The sequence below is a fragment of the Struthio camelus genome, chromosome 35 (assembly GCF_040807025.1).
Source record: "Struthio camelus isolate bStrCam1 chromosome 35, bStrCam1.hap1, whole genome shotgun sequence".
NCBI lineage: Eukaryota > Metazoa > Chordata > Aves > Struthioniformes > Struthionidae > Struthio > Struthio camelus.
In genome coordinates this window covers 641,068-663,947 of record NC_090976.1, presented here as the reverse complement: position 1 = coordinate 663,947, position 22,880 = coordinate 641,068, and the positions used below count along the sequence as shown (strand labels likewise).

At 73.1% G+C, this 22,880-nt stretch overlaps 3 protein-coding genes across 4 annotated transcripts; all 3 read right to left on the bottom strand.

Moving 5' to 3' along the window:
* Positions 1–8,087: 8,087 nt before the first annotated feature.
* EEF1G (eukaryotic translation elongation factor 1 gamma) lies at positions 8,088–14,698 on the bottom strand. Of its 2 annotated transcripts, XM_068923764.1 has the most exons (10): positions 14,382–14,698; positions 12,492–12,650; positions 12,328–12,391; positions 11,892–12,034; positions 10,765–10,908; positions 10,474–10,603; positions 9,791–9,977; positions 9,037–9,209; positions 8,828–8,952; positions 8,088–8,400 (listed from the first exon to the last, which is right to left on the bottom strand). In XM_068923764.1, the coding sequence occupies exons 1-10, from the start codon at positions 14,394–14,396 to the stop codon at positions 8,242–8,244; spliced, it is 1,299 nt and encodes a 432-aa protein (XP_068779865.1). In that variant the 5' UTR covers positions 14,397–14,698; the 3' UTR covers positions 8,088–8,241. The 2 variants fall into 2 exon arrangements, with proteins under 2 accessions (XP_068779865.1, XP_068779866.1); XM_068923765.1 differs by having other exon boundaries at positions 8,828–9,209; positions 14,382–14,541.
* Positions 14,699–14,900: 202 nt separating this feature from the next.
* Positions 14,901–17,792, bottom strand: POLR2G (RNA polymerase II subunit G). The gene is made up of 8 exons (XM_068923789.1): positions 17,661–17,792; positions 16,406–16,515; positions 16,151–16,310; positions 15,908–15,958; positions 15,710–15,775; positions 15,342–15,413; positions 15,188–15,221; positions 14,901–15,082 (listed from the first exon to the last, which is right to left on the bottom strand). Exons 1-8 carry the CDS (start codon positions 17,670–17,672, stop codon positions 15,069–15,071), a joined length of 519 nt encoding a protein of 172 aa, XP_068779890.1. The 5' UTR covers positions 17,673–17,792; the 3' UTR covers positions 14,901–15,068.
* A 563-nt stretch (positions 17,793–18,355) lies between these two features.
* INTS5 (integrator complex subunit 5) lies at positions 18,356–22,721 on the bottom strand. The gene is made up of 2 exons (XM_068923759.1): positions 22,555–22,721; positions 18,356–21,444 (listed from the first exon to the last, which is right to left on the bottom strand). Exons 1-2 carry the CDS (start codon positions 22,608–22,610, stop codon positions 18,636–18,638), a joined length of 2,865 nt encoding a protein of 954 aa, XP_068779860.1. The 5' UTR covers positions 22,611–22,721; the 3' UTR covers positions 18,356–18,635.
* Positions 22,722–22,880: the final 159 nt, after the last annotated feature.

Genomic DNA, 22,880 nt, shown 5'->3' with positions numbered 1-22,880 from the left:
GCCGCACGGGGACGGGGCGCGTTCCTGCTCCGGAGCCCACCCGCCGCACGGGGACGGGGCCCGTTCCCGCTCCGGAGCCCACCCGCCGCACCGGGACGGGGCCCGTTCCCGCTCCGGAGCCCACCCGCCGCACGGGGACGGGGCCCGTTCCCACTCCGGAGCCCACCCGCCGCACCGGGACGGGGCCCGTTCCCGCTCCGGAGCCCACCCGCCGCGCCGGGACGGGGCCCGTTCCCGCTCCTGAGCCCACCCGCCGCACGGGGACGGGGCCCGTTCCCGCTCCGGAGCCCACCCGCCGCACGGGGACGGGGCGCGTTCCCGCTCCGGAGCCCACCCGCCGCACGGGGACGGGGCGCGTTCCCACTCCGGAGCCCACCCGCCGCACCGGGACGGGGCCCGTTCCCGCTCCGGAGCCCACCCGCCGCACGGGGACGGGGCGCGTTCCCGCTCCGGAGCCCACCCGCCGCACGGGGACGGGGCCCGTTCCCGCTCCGGAGCCCACCCGCCGCACGGGGACGGGGCGCGTTCCCGCTCCGGAGCCCACCCGCCGCACCGGGACGGGGCCCGTTCCCGCTCCGGAGCCCACCCGCCGCACGGGGACGGGGCCCGTTCCCGCTCCTGAGCCCACCCGCCGCGCCGGGACGGGGCCCGTTCCCGCTCCAGAGCCCACCCGCCGCACGGGGACGGGGCCCGTTCCCGCTCCGGAGCCCACCCGCCGCACGGGGACGGGGCCCGTTCCCGCTCCGGAGCCCACCCGCCGCACGGGGACGGGGCCCGTTCCCGCTCCGGAGCCCACCCGCCGCACCGGGACGGGGCCCGTTCCCGCTCCGGAGCCCACCCGCCGCACGGGGACGGGGCCCGTTCCCGCTCCGGAGCCCACCCGCCGCACGGGGACGGGGCCCGTTCCCGCTCCGGATCCCACCCGCCGCACCGGGACGGGGCCCGTTCCCGCTCCGGAGCCCACCCGCCGCACGGGGACGGGGCCCGTTCCCGCTCCGGAGCCCACCCGCCGCACGGGGACGGGGCCCGTTCCCGCTCCGGATCCCACCCGCCGCACCGGGACGGGGCCCGTTCCCGCTCCGGAGCCCACCCGCCGCACGGGGACGGGGACCGTTCCCGCTCCGGATCCCACCCGCCGCACGGGGACGGGGCGCGTTCCCGCTCCGGAGCTCACCCGCCGCACGGGGACAGGGCCCGTTCCCGCTCCGGAGCCCACCCGCCGCACCGGGACGGGGCCCGTTCCCGCTCCGGAGCCCACCCGCCGCACGGGGACGGGGCGCGTTCCTGCTCCGGAGCCCACCCGCCGCACGGGGACGGGGCCCGTTCCCGCTCCGGAGCCCACCCGCCGCACCGGGACGGGGCCCGTTCCCGCTCCTGAGCCCACCCGCCGCACGGGGACGGGGCCCGTTCCCGCTCCGGAGCCCACCCGCCGCACGGGGACGGGGCGCGTTCCCGCTCCGGAGCCCACCCGCCGCGCCGGGACGGGGCCCGTTCCCGCTCCGGAGCCCACCCGCCGCACCGGGACGGGGCCCGTTCCCGCTCCGGAGCCCACCCGCCGCACGGGGACGGGGCCCGTTCCCGCTCCGGAGCCCACCCGCCGCACGGGGACGGGGCCCGTTCCCGCTCCGGAGCCCACCCGCCGCACCGGGACGGGGCCCGTTCCCGCTCCGGAGCCCACCCGCCGCACCGGGACGGGGCCCGTTCCCGCTCCGGAGCCCACCCGCCGCGCCGGGACGGGGCGCGTTCCCGCTCCGGAGCCCACCCGCCGCACGGGGACGGGGCCCGTTCCCGCTCCGGAGCCCACCCGCCGCACGGGGACGGGGCCCGTTCCCGCTCCGGAGCCCACCCGCCGCACCGGGACGGGGCCCGTTCCCGCTCCGGATCCCACCCGCCGCACGGGGACGGGGCCCGTTCCCGCTCCGGATCCCACCCGCCGCACCGGGACAGGGCGCGTTCCCGCTCCGGATCCCACCCGCCGCACGGGGACGGGGCCCGTTCCCGCTCCGGAGCCCACCCGCCGCACGGGGACGGGGCCCGTTCCCGCTCCGGATCCCACCCGCCGCGCCGGGACGGGGCCCGTTCCCGCTCCGGAGCCCACCCGCCGCATGGGGACGGGGCCCGTTCCCGCTCCGGATCCCACCCGCCGCACGGGGACGGGGCCCGTTCCCGCTCCGGAGCCCACCCGCCGCACGGGGACGGGGCGCGTTCCCGCTCCGGAGCCCACCCGCCGCACGGGGACGGGGCGCGTTCCCGCTCCGGAGCCCACCCGCCGCGCCGGGACGGGGCCCGTTCCCGCTCCGGAGCCCACCCGCCGCGCCGGGACGGGGCCCGTTCCCGCTCCGGAGCCCACCCGCCGCACGGGGACGGGGCCCGTTCCCGCTCCGGAGCCCACCCGCCGCGCCGGGACGGGGCCCGTTCCCGCTCCGGAGCCCACCCGCCGCACGGGGACGGGGCGCGTTCCCGCTCCGGATCCCACCCGCCGCACCGGGACGGGGCCCGTTCCCGCTCCGGAGCCCACCCGCCGCACGGGGACGGGGACCGTTCCCGCTCCGGAGCCCACCCGCCGCACGGGGACGGGGCCCGTTCCCGCTCCGGAGCCCACCCGCCGCACGGGGACGGGGCGCGTTCCCGCTCCGGATCCCACCCGCCGCACGGGGACGGGGCCCGTTCCCGCTCCGGAGCCAACCCGCCGCGCCGGGACGGGGCCCGTTCCCGCTCCGGAGCCCACCCGCCGCACGGGGACGGGGCCCGTTCCCGCTCCGGAGCCCACCCGCCGCACGGGGACGGGGCCCGTTCCCGCTCCGGAGCCCACCCGCCGCACGGGGACGGGGCGCGTTCCCGCTCCGGATCCCACCCGCCGCACCGGGACGGGGCCCGTTCCCGCTCCGGAGCCCACCCGCCGCACGGGGACGGGGCGCGTTCCCGCTCCGGAGCCCACCCGCCGCACGGGGACGGGGCCCGTTCCCGCTCCGGATCCCACCCGACGCACCGGGTCAGGGCCCGTTCCTGCTCCGGAGCCCACCCGCCGCACCGGGACGGGGCCCGTTCCCGCTCCGGAGCCCACCCGCCGCACCGGGACGGGGCCCGTTCCCGCTCCGGAGCCCACCCGCCGCGCCGGGACGGGGCGCGTTCTCGCTCCGGATCCCACCCGCCGCGCCGGGACGGGGCCCGTTCCCGCTCCGGATCCCACCCGCCGCACGGGGACGGGGCCCGTTCCCGCTCCGGATCCCACCCGCCACACCGGGGACGGGGCCCGTTCCCGCTCCGGAGCCCACCCGCCGCACGGGGACGGGGCCCGTTCCCGCTCCGGAGCCCACCCGCCGCACGGGGACGGGGCCCGTTCCCGCTCCGGAGCCCACCCGCCGCACGGGGACGGGGCCCGTTCCCGCTCCGGAGCCCACCCGCCGCACGGGGACGGGGCCCGTTCCCGCTCCGGAGCCCACCCGCCGCACGGGGACGGGGCCCGTTCCCGCTCCGGAGCCCACCCGCCGCACGGGGACGGGGCCCGTTCCCGCTCCGGAGCCCACCCGCCGCACCGGGACGGGGCCCGTTCCCGCTCCGGAGCCCACCCGCCGCACGGGGACGGGGCCCGTTCCCGCTCCGGAGCCCACCCGCCGCACGGGGACGGGGCCCGTTCCCGCTCCGGAGCCCACCCGCCGCACGGGGACGGGGCGCGTTCCCGCTCCGGAGCCCACCCGCCGCACGGGGACGGGGCGCGTTCCCACTCCGGAGCCCACCCGCCGCACGGGGACGGGGCCCGTTCCCGCTCCGGAGCCCACCCGCCGCACGGGGACGGGGCCCGTTCCCGCTCCGGAGCCCACCCGCCGCACCGGGACGGGGCGCGTTCCCACTCCGGAGCCCACCCGCCGCACCGGGACGGGGCCCGTTCCCGCTCCGGAGCCCACCCGCCGCACGGGGACGGGGCCCGTTCCCGCTCCGGAGCCCACCCGCCGCACGGGGACGGGGCCCGTTCCCGCTCCGGAGCCCACCCGCCGCACGGGGACGGGGCGCGTTCCCGCTCTGGAGCCCACCCGCCGCACGGGGACGGGGCCCGTTCCCGCTCCGGAGCCCACCCGCCGCACGGGGACGGGGCCCGTTCCCGCTCCGGAGCCCACCCGCCGCACGGGGACGGGGCCCGTTCCCGCTCCGGAGCCCACCCGCCGCACGGGGACGGGGCGCGTTCCCGCTCCGGAGCCCACCCGCCGCACGGGGACGGGGCCCGTTCCCGCTCCGGAGCCCACCCGCCGCACCGGGACGGGGCGCGTTCCCGCTCCGGAGCCCACCCGCCGCACGGGGACGGGGCCCGTTCCCGCTCCGGAGCCCACCCGCCGCACCGGGACGGGGCGCGTTCCCGCTCCGGAGCCCACCCGCCGCACCGGGACGGGGCGCGTTCCCGCTCCGGAGCCCACCCGCCGCACGGGGACGGGGCGCGTTCCCGCTCCGGATCCCACCCGCCGCACCGGGACGGGGCCCGTTCCCGCTCCGGAGCCCACCCGCCGCACGGGGACGGGGCGCGTTCCCGCTCCGGATCCCACCCGCCGCACGGGGACGGGGCGCGTTCCCGCTCCGGAGCCCACCCGCCGCACGGGGACGGGGCGCGTTCCCGCTCCGGATCCCACCCGCCGCACCGGGACGGGGCCCGTTCCCGCTCCGGATCCCACCCGCCGCTCTGGACCGCTGCTCGCTGCCGGCCCCGACCGTCGCGGGGCGGACGAGCGGCGACGCCGGCGTGGGTGCTTTGCGAACGCGGGCGTTCGGGGTGGGAGGAAGAGGAGACCCCCCCGGTTCCCACGCCCCCCCCCCCCGCGCGCCGGCTGCGCTGCCCCCGCGGAGGGAAGGGGTTTCCCTGGCTGGGGCACCGGGTGTCTCCGCGACTGTCATCGGAGTTTCCTGGCAACGGCGGCCGCGGCTGATTATTTGCATTTATTATGGTCCGGTCTCCGCGACGACGCAGTATGACAACGCGCGGGCGAGGAGGAGGAGGAGGGAGGCCAGAGCGGAGCGCGAAGGCCCCGGGCGGCCCGCGAGCCGCGGCCTGCCCATCCCGCCGCAGACCGTCCGACAGGTTTAGGCATCAAAGGAGGAGGCGAAGCGCGCCGGAGCCTCTCCCATCGGCTCGCTCGCCGGCGCCGTTCCCACGCGCCCCCCCCCCCAAAAAAAAAAACCCCCCTCCCCGCCGGCGGAGGGTCGGCCGAGCGTTCGCCGTCGCGCTCCGGATAAAGCCGGAAAGACGCTGGCCGGAGCCAAGCCGCGCGGTCCGCGCGCGTGACTCACCGCCGCTTGCTCTTTCCCTGCCATATCTCTCCCGGGGGGTTTTTTTTTTGGGGGGGGGCACGAATTCGAGGCCTGGTTTTTAACCTTGGGGGGGGGGTTTAATCCCTGGCCGCTTGGGGTGTATTGGGGGGGGGGCACCCGCCTGCACCCACCCGGGCTTTTCCCAGCGGAAGGGGGACAGACATGACCCCCCAAATTGGGGGGGGGGGGGCAGGAAACGGGAAGCGGCGGGTGGTGGGTGGGTGGTGGGAGACAGGGCGCAAGGAGGAAGAGGAGGGAGAGGAGGGGACACCCCCCCCCCCAACACTGGGCGGCCGCGGGGCCGGTCCTCGCGGACCGGGGCGGGCGGGCGGCCGCCGGCAGGGATTTTTCGGATTCCGAGTTGGCGTCCGGCCACGGCTTTTTCCCCGAGCCGGGTGCCAAGAGCAGGGGCGAGATTTGAGCCGCTGGCACGGGGAGAAAGCGGGGTGGGGGGGGGGGGAAGAGCCGGGCTGAGAACAAACCGAGCGAGCACCCGGCGGTCCCGGATGGGACGGGACCCCCCCACCCACCCGCGGACGCCGTTGCAGCGCTCCGGTCCGGGAAAAACCCAGGAGGGACCCGAAGGAAGCCGCCGGCCGAGCTGGAAACGCCGAACCCCCGGCCCGTCCCCGCGTTTTTCGGGGTTGATTTGGGGACGGGGCGCAGGGCTCGCGGCTGTTCCCCCACCCTGGCAGCGTCGGACACCCCGGGGCTGAGTCACCCGCTGGCTGCGAGCGCAGCAAAGGGGAAACGGCCCCGAAATCGGGAGGCGCTGGGTGCTTTCACGGAGCAGCCGGGGAAGGGGGGGGGACCGGGAGGCTGCAAAAGCCGCCGAGCTCCGGCTTCACCCGCGGCGCTGCAATTCCCTCCCCGCCGGGGAGGATCCGGATTGCCGTCCTCCGCGGAGCAAGGATTTCGGCACGGAGCAGCCGCCGGTCGCGGTTCAACGGCGGGCGCTGCGCTCGCAGGCTGGGGCTGGGCCGGGCGGCTGCAACCCTTCCTCGCATTCCTGCCGCCGCCAGTAAACAAACAGGAATTTGGCCGAGGCACCCAGGGTTGCTCTCGCGCCTCCCTCCCACGCCGGGCTGCATGCGGAGCCGGGAAGAGGCCGAGGCAGGGAAAAGACCCCCCCCCTGCCCGGCGCAAGGGGCTCCCGCTCTGGCCGGCTGCAGAAATGCAACGCCGCGATAAATGCAACGCCGCGATAAATGCAACTCGGTGCTAGATGCAAATCGGCGACGAATGCAAATCCAGCACCGATGCACCAGGCACGGGGAGGGAAAGGGGGGGGGCCGGGAGCCGCCTCGGCGGGCAGCGCGGCCGTGACTCAGGGCTGGGAGCGGGGCGGCCGGCCTGGGTGCGGCCCTTGTTTAGCAAGAGCCAAACTGAATCCAGATGTGCGCCGAGGGAGGGGAAAGGGAGGAAGGTGGTGGCAGGGGGGGGAGAAACGGGCAGGGCGGGCTGCACCCGCTTCCCCCCCCTCCCGATGCAAAGGGGCAGCGGGGGCCTCGGCGCCGCCGCGGCTTCCCTACGGCGGGGAGGGTGGGTGCTGGCACCCGCGGGGAACGGAGAGGGGAAGTGTGTGGGGGGGGGGAATCCTCGCTGCTGCAGGGTGGTTCCCCCCCCCCCCAGCACCCTGCCAGCGCGGCTGGCACCAGCCCGGCTCCGCTGCACGGCTGCAGCCAGCCCCCCCGGCCCCTCCCGCCAGCGCAGCGGCAGGATGCGAGAGCGTGACTCACGCTTCCTCAGGGCCCCCAAAAGCGCCAGATGGAGGCGATTAGCCCGGGGCTTCGCTTCCCCGTTTTCTTCCCCCCCCCCCCACCCCAAACACCCACCCCCCCCCACGCTGGAGGGGCTGGCCGGAGCGGAGGGGGAAGGCGCAAGGGCAGGATGCCGCAGGCTGCCAGGGCACCGCCGCACCGAGAAAGGGGTTTGGGGGCGGGGGGGGGTCTCAGCGGCCCCCTGCGCCTTGGCGGCTTTGCCCCCCACCCCGGGGAGGTTCCCCCGGGCAGACCAGCCCAGGTTGCACAATTCCCAAGGCGAGGGGGGGGGGGACAAAAAAATCGCGCATGGCAGCTGGCTTGAGTCACCGCCGCTCCTGAGCCGGGCGCCCGGCCAGCCCGGCCTGACTCACCTCGGAGGCTCCCCCAGGAAAACCCAACAAGGCAGGTGCGAAACGGGCGTTGAGCCGGCCGGGCCGCGCTGCACCCCGCAGCGAAGTCCTTATCAGCGCGAGGGGGCAGAGGCCAGAGAACAGCACTTAAAAGCAGGGGGGAGGATGTTTGATCTGGCCCCTGTCACCGCAAAGGTGGTTTTGCAGGCACGGCCCTTCCCCACCCTAACTCCCTCCAGGTCGGGCCTCACCCATGGGTGCTGCTAGGAAGGGAAAGGCCAAGGCAGGAGGTGTTGCTGCCGTCGCTGCGAGAGCCGAGGGCGAGAGCTGCTCGCGCTGCAGCCGGGAGGCAAGAGAAGCGCCGTCTGCCCCCCGCCTCCATCCGTCCCAGGCGGCAGGGACACGGCGCGGTACCGACGGCCGGGGGTCAGCCCTACGGGGACACGGGGCAGAGCGCTGTCCCAAGCCTCAAATCCTGGGAGAAGAGTGCCAGAAAGGCCTTGCCCTGCGCTCACCTCCCCCCTGCAGGGAGCGAGGCCCAGGCAACGCACACCTCCCTCCCCCAGGAAGGGTCTCGGCTCAAGTCACTTCTCCTCCCAGGAAGGGATTCAGCACAAGCAGGGAGCCCAGGGTCTTTCAGTGCCATCCACCCGCCTGCTCACAGACGACAGAGCCTGGATACTAGCACAGCCGGGGGTTTATTTTCGATCGGGTCACAGATGTTTGTCCCAGTCCCCACCTCAGAGAGCAGCTCCCAGCAGCCTGGGAGCGCTCCGGCCACCAGGCCTCACCCTCCTCGCTCAGTCCGTGCGGCGCTGCACGCAGCAGCGGCCTCATTTGAAGATCTTGCCCTGGTTGAAGGATTTGCCGACGTGTTTGAAGTCTCCCTCCCACATGAAATACTCCTTGACCAGCGTCTTGCACTCCTCGCTGTCGCTGTCCAGCTTCCTCCAGGTGTAGGACTCGTAATCCACCTGCCAGTCGGGACTCAGCTGGAAGAGAGGTGGCAGGAAAAGGTCAGCAGCACACAAAAAAAAAAAAAACTGGGTGTAAGCCACGGCCCTCCAGCCCCCTCCCTCTCCACGGGCCGAGGGACGCGCTCCTTGCGCCGCCTGGCTCCCCAGTTTCCGCCTCTCCCCAGTCCCAGCTGCTCCCCCAAAAGCGAGAAGCAGAAGCTGTAGCGCAAAAATCTTTCTCCGTTTGGCAGGACAAGGAAAAACAAGACCCCAAAGGCAACGGAGGGCTGGGAACAGCCCAGGTACAAGCCAACCACCGTCTCCCAAAACAGCCGGGGGACTCCCAAACCGGCTCCGTGGGAGGAAGGTGACGGCCAAGCAACGCGGCGCAGGCGGAGCAGACGCCTCCCAGGGCCAGGACGGCTCCCCCGTCGCCGCGTGTGCCGGAGGCTCGGACGCTCACCGGGAAGGCCAGCTCCTGGCCCCGGAAGACCCAGACGCCGGAGATGCTGCTGTCGTTGTTGGTACCGAAGAGGATGACGCTGGCAAAGGCGTTTTTACGCAGCTTGTCCAGCCGCTGGAACATGCCTGGAAAAGAGGAGCAGCAGTCGGTCGGGAGGCATCCAGCGGCGTCCACGAGCCGCCGGGACGGGAGCTGTGCGGCCGTCTCACCTGTGATGAGGTTACAGCTCATGAAGGTCTGGGTCAGCTCCTCGGGGAAGCGGTACTCCGCGTACCAAATGGACCAACCCTCCTTGTCAAAGTGCTCCCAGAAGTGAGGCAGGGCCACGGTCAGCGTGTCTTCGTTAGAATACTTCCGCTTGAACTCGTCCATGACGAAGGGACTGCGGCAGAAGAGGGCTCTCAGGCGGGGGAACCTCCCGGCCCCCCGAGCGCGGAGCGCCGTGCTCGCCCGCGCGCCCTCTCCCGGCGCGTCGGGGCGCGAGCAGAAGGGCGTGGGACGCAGCCCGGGCTCGGTGCCCGCACCCGGCGGCTGCTCTCTGGTGGCCGGAGAAGACAGGACAACCGGCGCGGCCCTCAGCAGCCCCGGCTCGGGTTTCAGGCAGGGGCTGCCAGACCCGAGGGCCGAGGAGCGCCCCCGAGTCCTGCTCCGCCTCCCCCCTCCCCCTCGCTGTTCTGGAAAAGCAGCTTTGCCCTTTTCCATCCAGCCCGTGGCAGGGAGGGGGCTGGCCGCATCCCCGCTGTCTCTGGCACAAACAAGCGCCGGTGGCGGCAGGCCCAGAGAGGCCAGCTTCAGCAGAGGGGGGAAAAAAAGCAGAAGACGCAGGCAGCTCCACGCCCCGCGGACGGACGCCGGGGAGCGTCCCCCTCCCGGCTCCCAGCGCGCCAGAAGCTCCATCCGCACCAGGACGGAGCCGTCGCTTCCCCCCGGCGGCGGCAGCAGCCGCCCTCGCAGGGCCCTCACCTCTTGGGCAGGTGTGCAAAAGGATCCTTGGATTTGGGCTCAGCAGCCAGGGCCTGGTCGCACTCATCCAGCTCTTCCTCGGGCGCCGGCTTCTTCTCTTCCTTCTTCTCCTGCTTTTTCTCCTCCTTGACCGGCTTCTCCTTCTTGGGGGTGTCTTTCTTGGGTTGGTTCTCAGCAAATTTCTTGGCTGCGGCCAGGACAAGGGCAGTCAGTTCCCCTCTCCCCCCGTATCTGACCCGAAGTTGCGGGGGGAGTTTCCCCACAGAGAGCAGAACCACCAGTTCCCCACCAGTACCGGACCCTCCGCTCCCACCAGCGAGGCCCGGGATCGCCCTGCCTCTGAGGCGGGAGCCGCTGGGCACGAGAATTGGGACTGAAGCCAGGATCTCAGCGCCTCAAGCTGCGGCGCAAGCAGTAGCCGCCGCAACCTCCGGCGCGCAAAGGCGTCTTTCTCCACCCGCCCTCCGTCCAGCCTCAGCCGCCCCGATACGGAGCGCCGCCATCCTGGAGACGGAGGGGAGCGCGGGGCCGGCACGGCTGCCCTTGGTACGGGGCGGCGGGTGGGGATGGATGGCCCAGCCGCCGGCAGGAAGCAGCGACCTGCCTTCCACGCGCCACGGCCATCTGCAGGCCGTCTCCCGCAGGCCGGGACGCGGATCCCCGGGCGCGAGCCGCCCCCTCACCGTCAAACTGAGCCATCTTCTCGCACAGCTTCACGTCACCCAGCACAGCCTTGAACTGCGGCTGGTTGAGGCAGGTCACGAACCAGCGGTTGACGTTCACGTAGGGTTGCCGGAAAGCTGGTTCCAGCACCTGCAGCGCGGGGGGAAGAGGGGTTCGGACCGCGGAGACGGACTCGAGGCAGCTCCTCGGCGCAGCGGGGCTCTGCCCCGGCCCAAACGAGCGCCAGCGCAGGGCGCCCAGCCAGGCCCCCCCCCTCCCCGTCCTCCCCTTCCCCGCGCCGGGTTTCCCACCTGCTTGTAGAGCCACAGGAGGGTGCACACCACCGTGATGTCAGCCAGCGAGACGCGCTCTCCCACCAGGAACGTCTGGGTTTTCAGGTGGGAATCCAGGATACCCAGGACCCGCTTCACTTCTTCCTTGGCAAACTCCGTGGCCTAGGGAGGGGCAGGGACAGTCAGCGCCCCCGTCAGAGGCACGGGCGGACGCCCGCTCCCGCTGCAAAGCGGACGCGAACGGCTCCTTCCGAACCCTCCTCTCCCAGGGCGGATCGGCGCAGAGCCCCAGCGCGGGAAGAGGCAGCACCGGCCGGCGCTGGGCCGGCCCTAAACGAGTTATCTTAAAAACGCCGTCAGGCAGGGAACAGCTCCCCACGAACGGGGGGGTCCTCGGCCTTCTCCTCGGACCCCAACGACGAGTCCCGCAACCTTTCGGGAGATGCCGGGGCGTTTCCTGGAGGCCCAGCTTCCGCCCCGGCACGCGGCAGCCCGGCAAAGCCGCGACGTCGCATCCGCGGGCTGCGAGCCTCAGCGTTCAGAGAGCGGGCGAAGGGGGCGCGCCCGCCAAACGCCACAGCCCGGCTCCCTCTGCGCGGCGACGCCGGCGACCGGTCCAGCCTTAACGGGCAAAACGCCTCGGGAGTTAACGAGGGAGCCAGCAGCACCTCTTGGGTGGTCTCCTCCAAAGCCTGGCTGGAGGAGAGAGCCCGTTGATCCCAGCTCCAGTCCGTCCCCTGGGAGGAACGGGTCAAGCCCGCCCGCCCGCCGGCGCAGTATTTGCTGCTCCGGGGAGATGAGAGCTCCGCAAACCCCTGGGCCAGCCCCAGCGAGAGAAAACGTGCTGGTTTTTCAACGAGCGGTTACACGAGGGAGAGGGAAGGGGGTGCAGAGACACCCCACAACCGGCTGCCGCCTCTCCTCGGGCCGCCGTTGTGAAAACGTTATCCCGCCCTCGCCCCAGACGCGCGTCACCGCTGCCTCCCCGCGGACGCGGCGGCTTCAGGGAGCGACGATCGCAGAACGAGGGCGGCTTCCGCGCTCGGCAGCGGAAACCACGAGGCCGCAAGTCTCCTCGGCGGAGCGGGGCTGCCAGGCGGCCTCCGGAGCGGTGGACAGCGAAGGCTTCGCCGCCGCGCGCTGACCTGCTTGTTGTAGTGCATGATGCCCAGCGTGGGAAACACCCAGGTGCTGGCGGGGGGAACGATGTCGCTGTCGGCGAAGTTCACCCACTGGACGATCTCGGCGGCCGTCTCCTTGGTGGAGCCTCGCAGCTCGTCGTTGCTGACTGAGAGGAGAAACCGGGCGAGGCCGTCAGGGCTCAGCGGCAGCAAGGACCCCTCCCCGCCAAGCCCAAACGGCGCTACGCGTCCCTCCCCACCGCCACCCCTCTCCCCGGGGTACCTGCAGCACCGCACCCCGTTTTGCGCCGAGGACAAGACGTTTCCCCACCCAAAGCAGAAGACGGAAAGAAGCGCCGCCGGGAGAGACAGCAGGACGCGCAAAGGGAGGAGAGCGGAGGGACGCGCGACAGGCTCCCCCCCCCCAACCCGGCGCGCCCCTAAAAAGCAGGCGAGTTACCATAATACGCGATGGCGTTGCTCTCGAACACGCAGAAACCGTCGTCGCCTTCGAAAGCCGGAACCTGCGAAGGGAGAGAGAGAGCGCCGTCGGCCGCCGAAGCTCGGCCCGGCCCCGGGGGGGGGGCCGAGGACGAGGTGACCCCGCACCCGCCGGCCCCTCACCTTCCCCACGGGGAACTTCTTGAGGAACTCGGGGGTCTTGTTGGTCTGGCCGAAGTGGAAGTGGGGCGGGCTGGAGAGCACCTTGATCTTGGCGCCGCTGTACTGGGCGGCGATGAGGGCTTTGAAGGCCCGCCAGTTCTCGGGATAGGTGTAGAGAGTCTGCGGGGCAGCGGAGAGACGGGTCGCGATGAGCCGGGCCGAAGCGAGCCCGGCCGGGCCAAACCGAACCGAACCGAGCCGTGACGAGCCGGGCCACACCGAGCCGTGACAAGCAAGGCCGGGCCGGGCCACACCGAGCCGTGACGAGCCGGGTTGGGACAAACCGAACCGAGCCGTGACGAGCCGGGCCGGGCCACACCGAGCTGTGACGAGCCGGGTTGGGACAAACCAAACCGAGCCGTGACAAGCCAGGCTGTGACAAGCAAGGCTGGGCCAAACCGAGCCATGACAAGCTGGGCCGGGCCAAACCGAACCGAGCTGTGACAAGCCGGGTCAGGCCAAACCAAGCCGTGACAAACCAGGCTGTGATGAGCAAGTCCGGGCCAAACCAAGCCGTGACAAGCTGGGTCAGGCCAAACCAAACCGAGCCGTGATGAGCCGGGCTGCGATGAGCAAGGCCGGGCCAAGCCAACCCGAACCAAGCCGAGCCATGACAAGCAAGGCCAGGCCGAGCCAAACCGAGCCGCGACGAGCCAGGTTGGGCCAAACCGAGCCGCGACGAGCCGGGCTGTGACGAGCCAGGCCGGGCCGAGACACGACGAGCAAGGCCAGGCCGAGCTGAACCAGGCCGTGACAAGCTGGGTCGAGCCGAACCAAACCATGACAAGCCAGGCCGAACTGAGCTGGGACAAGCTGGGCCAGGCCAAACCAAAGCACGATGAGCCAGGCCAAGCTGAACCGAGCCGTGATGAGCCAAATCGGGTCATGATGAGCCAGGCCGGGCCAAAGCGAGCTGTGACAAACCAGGCTGTGACGAGCAAGGCTGAGCCGAGCCGAACCGGGCCATGACAAGCCGGGTCGGGCCAAACCGGGCCACGACAAGCCGGGCTGTGACGAGCCGAACCGGGCTGAGCCAAACAGGGCCATGACAAGCCGGGCCAGACCATGCCGTGATAAGCCAGGTCATGACAAGCAAGGCCAGGCCGAACCGAACCGGGCCACGACAAGCCAAGCCGGGCCGGGCCGAACCGGGCCATGACAAACCAGATCATGACAAGCCAAGCCGGGCCGAACCGAACCGGGCCATGACAAGCCAAGCCGGGCCGGGCCGAACCGGGCCACGACAAGCCAGGTCATGACAAGCAAGGCCAGGCCGGGCCGAACCGGGCCATGACAAACCAAGCCGGGCCGGGCCGAACCGGGCCATGACAAGCCAGGTCATGACAAGCAAGGCCAGGCCAAACCAAACCGGGCCATGACAAGCCAAGCCGGGCCGGGCCGAACCGGGCCATGACAAGCCGGGCTGGACCAAGCCGTGCCGAGCCAAGTCATGACAAGCAAGGCCAGGCCGAACCGAACCGAACCGAGCCGGGCCATGACGAGCCGGGCCGAGCCGAACCGGGCCATGACGAGCCGGGCCGGGCCGAACCGGGCCAGCCCCGCCGCTCCGACCTCCCACCCTGGCCCGAAACCTCCCCGTCGCCCGGCCCCACCCGGACCCCCCCGGCCCGCGCCGCCGCCGCCCCCCCCCCACTTCCCTCAGGCCCGGTTCCTCCCCGGCCCGGTTCCTCCCCCCATCCCGGACCACCGCTCCCCCCGCCCCCAACCGGCTCAGCCGCCGAGCCCCGCGCCCGGCTCCAGCCCCGCTACCGCCGCGGCCCCATCGGCAGCTCCGGGGCCCGCGGGCGGCGGCGGATGGCGGCGGATGCGGCGCGGAGCCGCCGCGCTCACCCCGGCCACGGCCATCTTGGCGAGCGGAGAGGGAGGGAGGGAGGCGCGCAGCCGCCGTAAAGCGCCGAAGTGCTGGCAGCCCAGCCGACGCGCAGCGCTTGAAGGGCGCGCAGCCGTAAAGCGAGACGGCAGGGCGACCGGGAAGCGACGCTTCCCTGCGACGTCACGGGGGAGGCGGGACGTTGCCGTGGATACGCCAATAGAAAACGCGCGTCCCTCCCTCCCTCCCTCCCTCCGCAACCTCACGCATGCGCGCTACGCTCTCCGCATTAAAAAGGGCACGGCGTCTTAAAGCGCCGACGCTTCTGGTGGGCCCCACCCCGTTCCCGTTCCCGTTCCCGTTCCCGTTCCCGTTCCCGTTCCCGTTCCCGTTCCCGTTCCCGTTCCCGTTCCCGTTCCCGTTCCCGTTCCCGTTCCCCTCCCGGGGTCCCAGCACCGGCCCCAGCGGGCCGTGCCCAAGCGCGCACCTCCTCGCACGCCCCGAGCCAGCAGAAACTGGCCGTTCAGACACAAGGGCCGTTTCATTAAAAAATAAAGAATCTTTTATTGGGAACCGGTTCAAGAAGCGAGGGGAGGCAGGCCGGTCACCGGGGCGCCCTCCGCGCCGCTCCTCCCGTCCGCGTCCCGGGAGGCGGCAGGGGACCCGTCGCGTCGGGGCGCAGCCGCCGCTCAGAGAACGGTCACACTTCAGCTCACGAGACCTGAAGGGGAGAAGGAAGTGAAGGCGGGAAGAGCCGGCGTCCCGCATCCCCAGCCCGCTCCCTGCCCTTGCCCAGGACGGGGCTCGCGGCCGCCCAGGGACTCACCCAGGTAATCGTCCATGAGGGAGCCGATGGCGAACTAGGAGAGAAACGGAGCTGAGGACGCCGCAGCAAGGAGGGGAGACCGCGCCAGCCCACCCCCCCCAACCCCAACGCGCCGGCCCGGCCGAGGGAAGCCCCCAGCCCTCGCAGCGCTCACGATGTCGTTCTTGTCCACCCGCGTCCCCACGATCTTCAGGCGGATCTCGTCGTCCTGCTGGATCACGATGTCCTGAAGGACAGGCAGGCGGGGGAGCCCGGCGTGAGAGCCGAGCGGGACCACCCCGGCCGCCGGGGAGAGACGGAGCAGAGCCGAGCGCCGAAACGCCGGCGTGGCGGCTTCCCGTCCCCAAATCCCAAAAGGGCTTGGTTTTTTTCTGTCGGTTTTTTTGTTTGTTTTTAAGCGAGACGACGGCGTGGAACAGACGAGCAGTCAGCCCGGCCCCCCGAGGAGCCGCCGACAGCGGGCGAGCAGCCCTCCGCGTCCCCCCCCCGGGCTCCGCCTGCCCGACGCAGCCGAGCACGCACCTCGTCGACCGTCTTGTAGCAGGGAGGGTTGGAGTTGGGGTCGAACTCCATCTCGGAGGGGATGGACTGAAAAGAGACGAGGAGGCGGGAAGGATCGGCGAGCCTCGAGGACGCACGAGTCCCATCCTGCCTCCTCCGCTCAGAGCCCGAGGCCGGGTGATGGGTGGGGAGAGCGTCGCGCTTCGCCCCGGCACTTACGTGGCGGGAGATGAAGCAGGACATGGGGCCGATCTCCGTGAAGAGCCCGACCTGGGGAGAGGCGACAGCTCCAGCAGGGGCAGAGGGGAGGCGACGGCGTCTTCCTTCCCCCCAGGAGACGCGTGGATTTAGGTGCTTCCTCCCAGCTCGGGCTTCAGCGCTTGGGGGGGGGGGGGTCTTTTCTCCCCCCCCCCCGCCCACCCCCATCATTTCCACCCCCCCCATCCGCGGCGCCTCCGTCACCTTGTTCACTTGCGTCACCACAGCGTCCACCACTTCGCCCTTGAAGGGGCGGAAGACGATGGCTTTGTACTTGACGGGGTAAAGAACGAAGCCGCGGCCCGGCTGGATGACGCCGGCGCCGATGTTGTCGATGGTGGTGACGGCGATGACGAAGCCGTACCTGCCAGGAGGGGTGACGCGGGGCGTCAGAGCGCCCCCGGGGGCTGGCGGGGTGGGGGGGGGTGTGTGCGTGTCCCCCCACCCGCGCGCACGCACTTGCCCGTACACGTCCCCTCCACCTCGGTGAAGAGCTTCTGCTTGACGGTGTTGAGCAGGTTGGGCCCGAAGTAGCGCGGGTGCAGGAGGATCTCGTGCTCCAGGGAGATCTGGGGGGGGGGGGGGACACACGGTGGGGGGGGGGGGACACGGGGACTGGCAGCAGCTCCGGGATGTCCCCGGGATAACCCTCCTCCCCCCCTCCGCCCCGTTCTCCCACAACGGCCCCGGATACCCCAGGGAGGTGCCCCCCCCCCAAAGCTGGCCAGTATCCCCCATCCCCAGTCCCGTTGTCCCCCCCCACCCCGAGCAGGCCAGGGCCCCCCCGGTCCTGTCCCATCGCCCCCATCTCCGGTCTCGTCCCCCCCCCACCCCGAGCAGGCCAGACCCCCACCCCCCGGTCCCATCACCCCCCCCCCAGTCCTGTCACCCCCCTCCCTCAATCCTGTCCCCTTTCGCCCCCCCCCCGGAGCAGGTCAGGCTCCCCCCCCCAGTCCTGTCATCCCCTCCACTGGTCCTGTGCCCCCCCCCGAGCAGGCCAGGGCCCCCCCCAGTCCCGTCACCCCCCCCACCCCGGTCCCATCACCCCCTCCCCTGAGCAGGCCAGACCCCCACCCCCCGGTCCCATCACCCCCCCCCCCCCGGTCCTGTCACCCCCCTCCCTCAGTCCTGTCCCCTTTCGCCCCCCCTCCAGTCCCTTCACCCCCCCCCCAGCAGGTCAGGCTCCCCCCCCCCAGTCCCGTTATCCTCTCCCCTGGTCCTGTGGCCCCCCCCGAGCAGGCCAGGGCCCACCCCCAGTCCCGTCGCCCCCCCCCCAGTCCCATCACCCCCTCCCCCGAGCAGGCCAGGGCCCCCCCCCGGTCCCATCACCCCCCCCGGAGCAGGTCAGGCTCCCCCCCCCAGTCCCGTTATCCTCTCCCCTGGTCCTGTGCCCCCCCCCCGAGCAGGCCAGGGTCCACCCCCCCCGGTCCCATCACCCCCTCCCCCGAGCAGGCCAAGGCCCCCTCCGGTCCTGTCCCCTGTCGCCCCCCCCCCACCCCGGAGCAGGTCAGGTTCCCCCCCCCCGGTTCCGTTACCCCTCTCCCCCGGTCCTGTGGCCCCCCCCGAGCAGGCCAGGGCCCCCCCGGTCCCATCACCTCCCCCTCAGTCCCATCCCGAGCAGGCCGGGGCCCCCCCGGTCCCGTCGCCCCCCCATCTCGAGCAGGCCGGGCCCCCCCGGTCCCAGCCGCCCCCGCGCGCCGCCGCCGCCACCCACGTGATAGAACATCCTCCCCCTCCCGCCGCCGCCGCCGCCGCCTCCGGACCGGAACGAACGTTCGGGCCGCGGCTGGACCCGCCCCCTCCACCCGAGCTCGCGCCTGATTGGCCGCCGCGCGCCGGGAGCCCCGCCCCCAAGGGAGGGGGGAGGCAAGGGAGGGAGCACTCCCCGCTTGCGCATGCGCAAGCAGCGCCCCACCCGGGCGCCGTGACGGACAGCGGGGAGGGGCGGGCCCAGAGGGGAGCGGCGCGCAGCCATTGGCCAGGCTGGGCGTGATCGACCGGGAGGGGAGGGGAGGGGCGCGAGAGTTGATTGACAGGGCCGAGCTGGGTGATTGACGGGTCGCTTTGTGCGGGGGGGGCGATGATGGACAGGGCCGAGCTGGGTGATTGACGGGTCGCTTTGTACGGGGGGGGCGATGATGGACAGGGCCGAGCTGGGTGATTGACGGGTCGCTTGGGGGGGGGGCGATGATGGACAGAGCGGGGGGGGGGGCGCGACGGGCGGCGGCCTGCCAGACGGCTCGACAGGCCACGAAATGACCCAAAACCGGGCGTTATCGGTGCAAAAACAAACCCGGTGAGGCAGCGGGACCCGGCCTAGGCCTGTCCCCCAGCCCCCCCCACCCCGGGGGCACCCCGAGAAGCACCCGGCGAGTCCCGGGTGGCCACGGGCACCCACGGACAGCACCCACGGAAAGCCCTTCCACTTTTTATTCCAAAAAAGAAAGGATTAGGGGAGCCAGGCACCCCCCCCGACCCCCCCACCAATGACCGCTCCTGCCGCGGAAAAGCCTAATTCACCCCGCTGCGAGGGCTGGAGGGGGGGGGGAGGAGGCGAAACCCCGCAGCGGCCCAAAAGCCAGGGGCAGAGAGCGCCAGGTCCGCCCGGGACGGCCGCTCGCGCGCCGTCGGGTCCGTCGGAAAGGGCCCAAGAGGAAGCGGGAGACGGGCGGGATTGCAGGCGCGGGGTTCAGGTGCGGAAGCGGCCGGCCAGCAGGCCGAGGCGGTCGATGTTCTTGTGCAGGACGCTGTGGAGCACGGCCAGGTATTTCCCCACGTCGCCGTCCCGGGAGAAGTCGCGGAAGAAGAGCCCGCGGTCGGCCTGGAAGGTGAACTTCTGCGGCAGGGGGCTGTTGTCCCGCATGTAGTCCCAGACGCTGAGGAGCAGCAGGTGGACCTCGAAGGGGGCCAGCTGGTGGAAGATCTCGTGCATGTTGCCCAAAACGGGCGGCAGCAGGGAGCCCTCGGCCATGCAGGCCACCAGGGCGCAGGAGGCCTGGAGGTGCCAGGGGGAGCTGGTGGTGTCGCTCTCGCGGGAGGCCTCCCAGTGAGCCATGAGGGTGGCCAGGAGCCCGCGGAGCAGCACGGAGCAGTAGCAGAGCGCCGGCCGGCCGGCCGCCACCAGCCGCAGCAGCGGGAAGAGCAGGGGGTTGTCGCGGAAGCGGCGGCAGATCTGCAGGTCGCGCTCCACCGTGCTGCGGGTGTGCTCCTCGGGCGGCCAGCACAGCTCGCTGCCCGTCACGTCCGGGCACACGCTCTCCACCAGCACCACCGCCACCGCCTTGGCCGCCTCGGGGCTGACGCCCGCCGCCGGCGGGACGGGGGCCTCGGCGGGGCCGTAACGCCCGCCCCGGCAGCACCGCAGCAGCAGGCTGAGGAAGCTCTGGGCGTTGTGCGCCAGCTCCTCCGGCGCCCGCCCGTCCGCCGCCGCCGGCGGCTTGAGCCCTCGCCCGATCACCCCGGCGTGGAACACCGACCACACGCCGCCCGAAAAGTTGACGGCGGCCGTGAAACGGCGGTTGGTGTCCAGCAGGGAGACTCGGGCCCCTTCCAGTCCGGCCTCGTCCCCGCCGGGAGCCTCCCCCAGCCCCCCGAAGAGCTCAGCGTTGCCCCTGTGCAGGGCTCCCTCCACCAGCTGCTGCAGGACGGCCTTCGTGGCGGCGGGCGAGGTGCCGCTGAGGCGCGCCAGCAGCCGGCTGCTGTAGCTGAGGCTGGTGGGGCTCTGCCGGCGCAGCACGAGGAAGAACTGGTGCACGGCGGAGCGGACGATGACGAGGAGGTGAGCCGGGCGGACGGCTCGGGGCATGGGGCAGACGGAGAGCAGCAGGGAGGCGGCCTCCGCCACCTCGGGGCTGCGGTGCAGCAGCAGCTGCCCCAGGTCGTAGAGGTGGTGGGAGAGGACGGCTCCCAGCTGCGTGCTCATGGAGGCCGGGCCCTCGCCCTCCCACTGCACGATGAGGGCCAGGTTGTGGAAGAGCTGGACCACGTGCTGCTCCGGCAGGCCGCCGGCGTGGATCTGGCACACGCACTTCTTCACCGTGGCCGGGAGCAGGTCGGTCATGCAGGAGCTGAGGACGGCGTAGAGCTGCGTGGCCAAGCCCAGCTCCTCCTGGCTGCGGGCCAGCGTCAGGAGGTAGAAGAGGGCATCGGTGGCGCAGTTGGGCGCGCAGTAGACGGCCAGGAGGCCCAGCAGCTGGTGCTGCCACAGGAAGCGCTTGCGCTCCAGCCGCAGCGTCTCCACGCACAGCTCCCGCACGTGACCCTTCAGCTCGTCCAGGAAGGGCACGGGCCGCGGCGGGGCGTCCCCCAGGCTGGGCGCGCCCCGGTTGTACACCAGCTTCTGCAGGTTGAGCAGCAGCAGCTGGATGATGCGGTCGCAGGCCTCGCGAACGCTGTCGTGCACGGCCAGCCCCGGCGTGGTGATGACGGAGGCCGGCATGGCCGTGTTCACCAGGAACTGGAGGATGCGGTAGGCCCCGGCCGAGGTCTGGCAGATGAGGTGCACCACGATGCTCACCATGTTCTCCAGGTCCTCGCGGGGCAGCGAGGCGAAGTGCTGGTGCAGCTGGTTGAGGACGCTGGGCTTGAGGGAGTCCACGAGCTCGGAGGAGATGGTGCCCAGCAGCATGGGCGACATCACGGCCAGCTGCAGCAGGAACGGCACCGTGGCCTTCTGGTGCTGGTCCCGCACGGGGCCCAGGCTCTCGTGGAACATGCGCAGCAGCTCCTGCTTGATGCTGCCCGAGTGGCGCGAGGCCAAGTGGCCCAGGATGCCCACGACGGAGGCGATCTTGGGCACCCGCTTGTCGGCGGCGGTGGGGAAGAGCAGGTCCACCGGGGCCGCCCCGTGCACGCAGAAGTCCTTGAGGCCGCAGGAGAGGACGCGGCTGATGATGGTGTTGGGGAAGGAGGAGCCGATGTGGGCCACCACCCAGTCGAAGTGGGGGGAGTGCTGCACCGAGGTGTCCAGCAAGGCGTCCACGCAGGCGTCGGGGCAGGTGCTGATCATGGAGGAGAGGCACTGGGTGTAGATGTCCATGAGGGTGCGCGTGGCCTTGCAGGACATCCACAGCTGCAGCAGCTCGTTGAGGCTGGAGGCGTGGGGCACGCCGTGGCGCCCGGCGTACTTGCTGCTCAGCTGCCCCATGAGGTCGATGGACCAGGCGGAGACGACGGGCGCCCACGCCTTGGGGTTGGCCCGCACGAAGTCCGAGAGCACGTGCTGCACCTCCTGCACGACGTCGTCCAAGCTGGGCCCCGGGGCCCGTCCGGCGGCCGCCCCCAGCCCCGCTTCGCCGCTCTCCCGCTCCAGGAGGTGGGTGCAGACGTGCTCGTCGAAGACGGCGCGGAGGTGCTCCAGCACGGCGTGCCGGGCGGGCGGCAGGCTCCGCAGCAGCAGGATGGCGCAGCGGGCGTGCTCCTTCAGCGTCAGCTTGGTGCCGTGCACGGGGTCCACGCCGCTCAGGAACGCCTTGATCTCCTGCGCCAGCTCCTGGGAGCTGCCGGGCAGGGAGAGACCGTCAGGGTCCGGGCTGGGGTGGTGGTGGTAGGGGGGAAGCTCCCCATCGCCCTCCTCCCCTGGGGGGCCAAGGGGGGAGCCCTGGGAAGGTCCCAGCAGGACAGACCCAGCCTGGGGGAGCTGAGAAAACCTGGGGAGGGTCCGGGGGGGCTGAGGGAGGGACCATGAGGGGGGGGATCCCAGGGCCGGGGCATGTTGGGGACTGCAGGGAGGGTCCTGGGGGAGTTGGGTCCTGGAGTCAAGTGGTCCCGGGGTCAGGGGGTCCCAGGGAGGCACCATAGGGGGGGGGGCCGGGGGAGCCAGGTCCCCGGACCCGGGGGGGGTGCCGGGGGTGGCGGGTCCCAGAGAGGCACCGGGGGGGGGGGGTCCCGGGGGAGCCAGGTCCCCGGACCAGGGGGGTCCCGAGGGTGGCGGGTCCCAGAGAGGCACCGGGGGGCGGGGTCCCGGGGGAGCCAGGTCCCCGGACCAGGGGGGTCCCGAGGGTGGCGGGTCCCAAAGAGGCACCGGGGGGGGGGTCCCGGGGGAGCCAGGTCCCTGGACCGGGGGGGTCCCGAGGGTGGCGGGTCCCAGAGAGGCACCGGGGGCGGGGTCCCGGGGGAGCCAGGTCTCTGGACCAGGGGGGTCCCGAGGGTGGCGGGTCCCAGAGAGGCACCGGGGGGTGGTCCCGGGGGCGGCGGGTCCCAGAGAGGCACCACGGGGGGGGGGGTCCCGGGGGAGCCAGGTCCCCGGACTGGGGGGGTGCCAGGGGCGGTGGGTCCCAGAGAGGCACCACGGGGGGGGGGGTCCCGGGGGAGCCAGGTCCCCGGACTGAGGGGGTGCCGGGGGCGGCGGGTCCCAGAGAGGCACCGGGGGGTGGTGGTCCCGGGGGAGCCAGGTCCCCGGACCAGGGGGGTCCCGGGGGTGGCGGGTCCCAGAGAGGCACCGGGGGGGGGGTCCCGGGGGCGGCGGGTCCCAGAGAGGCACCGGGGGGGGGGGTCCCGAGGCAGCCAAGTCCCGCGGCCGAGGAGGTGCCGTGGCCGGGAGGGTCCCGGTGGCGGCGGTGCGGGGCCGGGGGAAGAGTCGCGTCCCGGCCGGGGGGGCCCCGCGGTACCTGAGAGGCGGCCGGGGGGGGCTGGCGGCGCCGGGCGGGTCGCACAGGGCGGACATGGCGGGGCGGGAGCGGGGCCGAGGCCGGTACCGGCACCGGCGGGGGGAGGAGGAGCCGCCGCCGCCGCTAAGCGCGGCCGCCGCCTCCGCGCATGCGCGCTGCCGCCCCGCGCCGCCGCCGCCCGCCCCGCGCCGCCGCGCACAAAGGTTCCGGGGTAGCAACGTTCCGCCCCCTCCCCTCCCCCCCGTGTCACTGCCAAACCCGCCCCCCCGGGGTCCGCCCGCCCCGCGCGAAGGTTCCGCGGCAGCAACGTTCCCCCCCCCCCCATT